The sequence below is a fragment of the Nicotiana attenuata genome, chromosome 11 (assembly GCF_001879085.1).
Source record: "Nicotiana attenuata strain UT chromosome 11, NIATTr2, whole genome shotgun sequence".
Classification (NCBI taxonomy): Eukaryota; Viridiplantae; Streptophyta; class Magnoliopsida; order Solanales; family Solanaceae; genus Nicotiana; species Nicotiana attenuata.
Genome location: NC_031999.1, coordinates 969,859 through 976,831, shown reverse-complemented (window position 1 = coordinate 976,831; position 6,973 = coordinate 969,859). Strand labels below are relative to the sequence as shown.

The following is a 6,973-nucleotide window of genomic DNA, read 5'->3' as shown; positions in this document are numbered from 1 at the left end:
AACCATTTAGAACCCAAATCCCTATATCTATAGCCTTTGCTCATGTCAATTTCATGACCAAACTCCAATTTAACCGGAATTAGAGACTAATTGGTTGTTCTTATCAAGGAACGACTGATTATCCTCAAGTTCCGTTTATCTCGCGATGCTTTTAGCCATTGGCTTCTATCCAGAGAGGTTTGCCCTTGATTCTGTTCTCAGATACATTTGTGCTTTATTCGTGTTCCCTCTCTTTTCTTCTTCCCTGTTAAGTTCATGATTGAATCGTTGGTCATTGAGATTTCAACAATCATTTCAGTTTAATTGTAATAAGTTTTGCGGATTTTGTTTCTGTTTAAGTATTGGCTTAGCAATTCTGTGGAGTCTTGTTGTGTTTGGTTCATGGTCAGCTTGTTTTCAATTTTTGAAGTTGTCAAAATTTTCTAAGTTTTGAGAATTTTACTTTTGATCTGATTGAAGCCTTTGTGTTTGAGTAGTCCTGTTTGTCACTCCTCATGAATCTATAGAGGGGTTAATTGTAAGGCTAGAAACTTAAAGGGGTCTCAAAGGAGAGGACAGGGGTCGTAATAACTGGTTGGGCAGAGGTCAATTTAGGGATTTTTTGGTGTAAGGAAATCATTTCTGTTAGGAGGAAGGCTCTAGAGGATAAGATGAGAGCTAGTTTGTTAAAGAGTAGAGGGTTTTCAGATATTTTAAAAGGGTAAAAAGGGTAAAACAATCGAGAAAGAGGGGGTAAAGAGGGAACTGGTTAGTCAGGCTAGGGCTGCCTTAGGCATGCCTATATAAAGACCCCTTACCCTTCATTCTAGGCAGCCATTAACCCTCTAAAAATCTGAAAATTAAAATAACTAAGAAATTCATAGAAAGCTACTGTTCCATTGAAATCCTTCTTTGATCTTTAGTTTTCAATTGCTGAAAGTCATTGGAGTTGGTGTTGGTTACTTGGTTTTAATTCTCTGAATCATTCTGTTGGTTTTAAATTTCTGGAAAATTTCTGAAAAACTGAGAATCTGGTGATAAAAATGGGTTGAGTATGGTTATGGAAAGAGCTGGTTTAATTTTGTTGGTTGGTTCATTGTTCTGTTGAGTTTTTCTGAGGGATCTCACTGTTTCATTGCTGAGTGGTTGGATCTGGGCTGTTTGCTGTTGCTTATTGCTGCCTCAGTTTTACTTTCCTTTTTCAATTTCCAGGTACTCTTTGATCTTCTGAATATATGAGATGCAAGTTTGGAAAGCTGTAATTGTTTGAAGATCTTAGAAATGAACATTGTTTTTTGAACCATGATTGTTAGCTATGTTTTGTTTTTCTCTTTAAGAATTCCTGCAGTAATAGTGACTCTCTTACTTATTCATTTCTGAAGTAGTAGTAGTGTAATGTGATTTTTGGAGTTTCATGTTGCATTCTATCTTAAGGGAAGCATGAAACCTATTAGTCCGTTGAGCCAGGTTTAGATTATTATACTGATCTCTCACCATTGATAAGTAATGACTTACATGTGCATGCAATTCATTTCATGAGATTTTAGCAATAAATTTGGTTGTTTACAGTTCCTCCTCCCTTAAATCTAAAAATTAAGAGACAGGTTTAAATCAGAGTTGTAAGTTTAAAAGTCATAAGCCATTATTTAGCTTTTGAATAAGGATTTCAAGCTGGCATGGATTTGAATAATAAGGTTTTGATAAACTTGCGGATTCTTTAATTATTGGAGTTTCTTAAAACGACTTGGTCTGTAATTTTGAAAGCAGTTGGTTGACGTTTTGTGTTATGGGGAATTCGAAATGGAATCCCGTGGTTTGGTGCAGCCGGCCTATTCCCAATTTGGGCTTTCATGTAGGCCCAATGCGATTTCGCCACAAACATTACTAATCTGGGACAGCCTTGCACTTCGCAGGCTGTTGGGCCCCATACCTAGCCCATATGACTTTAAAATCATCAACCGTTCTTTCCAGTTTTAACGTCACTCTTAATTGGCTTAGGCAAAAATAGAGTCCCCATTCCTGTAATATTTCAGTAATCAAATCTCCTAAATCAGTGGAGGTGAGCCATACTAGATAATAAATAGTTTATGGCCCTCCGAGCTTTAGTTTGAATATCCTTTATAATGGAATTGAGGTGCGCTGCGCCAAATAAAATCTCAAATGCGTGTCCCTCACTAATTAACACTTTTATCCTTAGAAATCGAGGCGCGCCATTTAGCGAATTTTCATGGCCCTCGCAAAATTGCAAACGCGTAGTTGCTTTAGGCGCGTTATTTTAATAACTTACCTTCCTAAACTCGGGTGCACATTTATGTGACCCAAATCCAAATCTCAACGTTAGATAAAATGTGTTATGGACTGCGGGTGCATTTATGTGACGCGGTTCGAAACATATTTTAAATGACGTTGCAATCTTCCTTTAATTAATTAATTAAAAGCGGGTATAAAGTAAAATTGCACATAAGTTCAAAAATATATTAAAATCACATAATCAAGCCACTTATAACAGTTGAGCNTTCCCAATTTGGGCTTTCATGTAGGCCCAATGCGATTTCGCCACAAACATTACTAATCTGGGACAGCCTCGCACTTCGCAGGCTGTTGGGCCCCATACCCAGCCCATATGACTTTAAAATCATCAACCGTTCTTTCCAGTTTTAACGTCACTCTTAATTGGCTTAGGCAAAAAATAGAGTCCCCATTCCTGTAATGTTCCAGTAATCAAATCTCCTAAATCAGTGGAGGCGAGCCATTTTAAATAGCATAAATAGTTATGGCCTTCCAAATGTAGTTGGGATTCCCTTTTAAAATTGGAAGTCGAGGTGTGCCGTGCCGAATAAAATCTCAATTGCATGGCCCTCGTTTAATTAATACTTTTATCCTTAGAAATCGAGGCGCGCCATTTAGCGAATTTTCATGGCCCTCGCAAAATTGCAAACGCGTAGTTGCTTTAGGCGCGTTATTTTAATAATTAACCTTCCTAAACTCGGGTGCACATTTATGTGACCCAAATCCAAATCTCAACGTTAGATAAAATATGTTATGGACTGCGGGTGCATTTATGTGACGCGGTCCGAAACATATTTTAAATGCCGTTGCAATCTTCCTTTAATTAATTAATTAAAAGCGGGTATAAAGTAAAATTGCACATAGGTTCAAAAATGTTTTAAAATCTCATAATCAAGCCAATTATAACAGTTGAGCGACCGTGCTAGAACCACGGAACCTGGGAATGCCTAACACCTTCTCCCGGATTAACAGAATTCCTTACCCGGATTTCTGGTTCACGGACTGTAATACAGAGTCAATCTCTTCCTCGATTCGGGATTTGAACCGGTGACTTGGGACACCATAAATCTCCCAAGTGGCGACTCTGAATTCATTAAATAAATAAATTCCGTTTCGATTGTCCTTTAATTGGAAAAATTCCCCTTATTATACCCTTCCGGGGTGTAGTAAAAAAGGAGGTGTGACAGCTCTGGCGACTCTGCTGGGAAAAAGAACCCAGAACCTAAAATTTAGAGGTCTTCCAACACATATTAATGAAATTGATGACTTCAGGCAATGTATTAACACCTGCAATCTTTCTGATCTGGGATTCAAGGGTAGTATTTACACTGGTGGAATGGTAGATCAGAAGAGGATTGTATCTTTGAGAGACTAGACAGGTGAGTGGCCAACTCTGAGTTTCAGCAGACCTTCCCAGGTATAGAGGTACAGCATTTACCTAAAATAGGTTCATATCACAGTCCATTGCAACTCAAGTGTGACAAAGAGACTCCTCCTATGAAGAAGCCATTTAGATTCCTGAATTTTTGGGTGGAACATGCTTCTTTTAAAGAACTGGTGAAGGAGAACTGGAAAGCTGATTTTAGTGCCAATCCATACATCATCTTCAATCACAAAATGAAGAAATTGAAAAAGGCCTTATCAGTGTGGAGCAAGGAGACTTTTGGAGATATTTTCCAGAAGGTTGCAAGCTTGGAGGAAGTTGTTCTTGTACATGAAGCTGAGTTTGAAGCAAATCCCACAAAGTTAAACAGACAGAGATTACAAAAGGTTCAAGCAGTTTTGATCAAGTTCTTAGCTTTAGAGGAAAAATACTGGAAACAGAAGGCAGGGATGGCTTGGTTCAAGGATGGGGATAGGAACACCAAATTTTTCCATGCTCATGTAAGAGGTAGAAGGAAGAAGCTGCAATTAAACAGAATTCAAAACAGGCAAGGAGTGTGGATTGAAGAGGAGGAAAGAAATAGCTGCAGAAGCAATCAAGGTTTTTGAAGAGCAATTTACAGAAAACTCAATCCCTACCTCTTTTCATATCATAGACAATGTTCCTACATTGATTGACATGGGGCAGAATGAAGAACTAATAAAGCAGCCAACTATGGAAGAAGTGAGGGCAGCTGTGTTTGGATTGAATGGAGACGGTGCAGGAGGTCCTGATGGCTTTACAGGCAAATTTTATCAGTCCTGTTGGGAGATTATTGGAGATGATTTATTTGACATGGTTAGAGCCTTTTTCAATGGTCATGACTTGCCAAAATGTGTTACACACACCAACCTTGTTCTGATTCCAAAGAAGAAAGAAGTATGCACATTTTCTGATCTTAGACCTATCAGCCTTAGTAACTTCTCAAATAAGGTGATATCAAGGGTAATACATGAGAGACTGGTGGGTTGTAACCTAATCTAATATCTGAGGAACAGTCAGGCTTTGTCAAAGGAAGGAGCATAGTGGAAAATATTCTATTAACCCAACAGATAGTCACAGATATGAGGCTTAGAACCAAGGTAGGACCTAATGTCATTATGAAGCTTGACATGACTAAGGCTTATGACAGACTATCCTGGTTATTCCTGACCAAGGTTCTAAGAAAAATGGGATTTTCAGAGAGATTTATAGGAATGGTGTTTGGTATAGTGTCAAACAACTGGTGTTCAGTCCTAATAAATGGCTAAGCTCATGGCTTTTTCAAATCAACGAGGGGAGTAAAGCAAGGAGATCCTTTGTCTCCTATATTGCTTATTTTGGCAGCAGAAGCACTTTCAAGAGGCCTTAATGCACTGCATTTGAACTTATACTTTTGTGGCTATGGATTGCCTAAGTGGAGTCCAAAGATCAATCATCTTTCTTATGCAGATGACATGATCATTTTCTCCTCATCAGATGCAACATCACTTAGACTGATCATGGAGGTACTTGCACATTATGAATCAGCTTCTGGACAGTTGGTGAACAAGGCAAAATCTGCTGTATATCTCCATCACTTAACAAATATAGAAGTGGCAAATAAAGTGGAGATGATCACAGGGATAAAGAGGCAAGAATTTTCAATCATATATCTGGGATGTCCTATATTTTATTCAAGGAGAAAAATGGAATACTATCAGCCTATGCTCACAAAAGTAATGGATAGATTACAATCATGGAAAGGTAAATTATTGTCCATAGGTGGGAGGGTAGTCCTTATTGCTCATGTGCTTCAGAGTATGCCAATCCATTTGCTATCAGCTGTCAATCCTCCAAAATATGTGATCACTCGACTGCACAAGATTTTTGCTCAATTTTTCTGGAGTAGCTCAGTCACAAGTAGTAACAGACATTAGGCATCATGGACTACACTATGCATGCCAAAGGAAGAAGGAGGGATTGGGTTCAGGTCTCTTCATGATGTAGCACAAGCACTCTTTTGTAAACTGTGGTGGAACTATAGAACCAAGCCTAGTCTTTGGTGCTCTTTTATGAGCCAAAAGTACTGTAAAAAGCTTAACTCTGTGATAGTTCCATGGAGGTGAGGCTCTCATATATAGAGGAAGATGTTGGAGTGCAGGGATTTGATAGAGCATCAGATTATGTGGCAACCAAAAATGGGCTCCTCTTTGTTTTGGTTTGACAATTGGACAGGTTTGGGGGCTTTGTATTTCCTGGTTCCACAAGAGTTTGGGGTAGATGAATCTGTGCATAATGTGTTTGATGTGATAGAAGGAGAAGGATGGAATGCAAGAAAAGTTGTTTGAGATTCTGTCTAGAAGAANGATGATTGAACACCTATGCCATCGTCCTCAATTCATGAGTTATGGGTCAACAGAGAAAACCTGCATAGAGGAATTTTATACGAGGGTCGATGGGATCAGCTTGCCAGAAGGGGTCACAGGATGGATATCACACCTCCGTTCCGTCAGTGCTAGCCAAATAGAGTGGACGTTTGGATAGTTGCCTGTGAATGAGATCATATATATGCCAGCTACCGGGCCTCACTTCCTCTTGATGGGTCTCAGGAGCATCCAGCCTTATGCCCCGTATTGGGTTTTGAGACAGCTCGGGAGATGCCAAATAGTGCCAAAAGTGAAGATCTTAGTGCCCAAGTAGTTGAGATTGGTCCTGATGGCCAGTTTCATGAAGCGACAATTCGCCAGATTTGGAGCGAGCGTCAATACTTGGCGGCAAATACCTGTGTACGTGATCGATCCAAAGGAGAGTTTCACCAGGGTACCATGCTTGGTATAGAAGGGAAATTGCGTTTGGGAGGCCGGCCAAAAGACCCCACCTTCAGGAATTTGTCGAGTCATCACAAGAACAGTGGGCTTGGTTAGCCAAGGAGAATGAATACAGGGCCACCATAAGAAGGCTAGAAAAGCAAGTCCAAGACCTTCAATATGAGAATGGTTTGCAAGCCGCGGCGGATGAGGGTGAATAGAAGAAGCTAGCCAGAGAAAATGAAGCCCTTCGAGCCCAATTTAGAGAAATGAAAGCAGCAGCCGAAAACCCCGCCAGATGTGCAAAGGATGAAAAGCTTATAAAAAACCTCAGGCAGAAAGTGGATGATTATGGTTTTGATTTGAACAAAGCAGAGGGTGAATTAGCCAGGGCTCGAACACAACTGGCTAAGAATGCGGAAGAACGAGCACGCCTGGTTAGATAGTTAAAAGAGCAATACGACAATGAGGTTGCGGGGTTAAAGAAAAGGGTCGTCACTTTTGAGAACAAAAT

The 6,973-nt window shown here is 39.8% G+C and overlaps 1 protein-coding gene across 1 annotated transcript; it reads left to right on the top strand.

Moving 5' to 3' along the window:
• LOC109234638 lies at window positions 3,766–6,576 on the top strand. Its single transcript, XM_019400707.1, has 5 exons — window positions 3,766–4,252; window positions 4,308–4,570; window positions 4,690–4,897; window positions 5,018–5,303; window positions 6,228–6,576. The coding sequence occupies exons 1-5, from the start codon at window positions 3,766–3,768 to the stop codon at window positions 6,574–6,576; spliced, it is 1,593 nt and encodes a 530-aa protein (XP_019256252.1).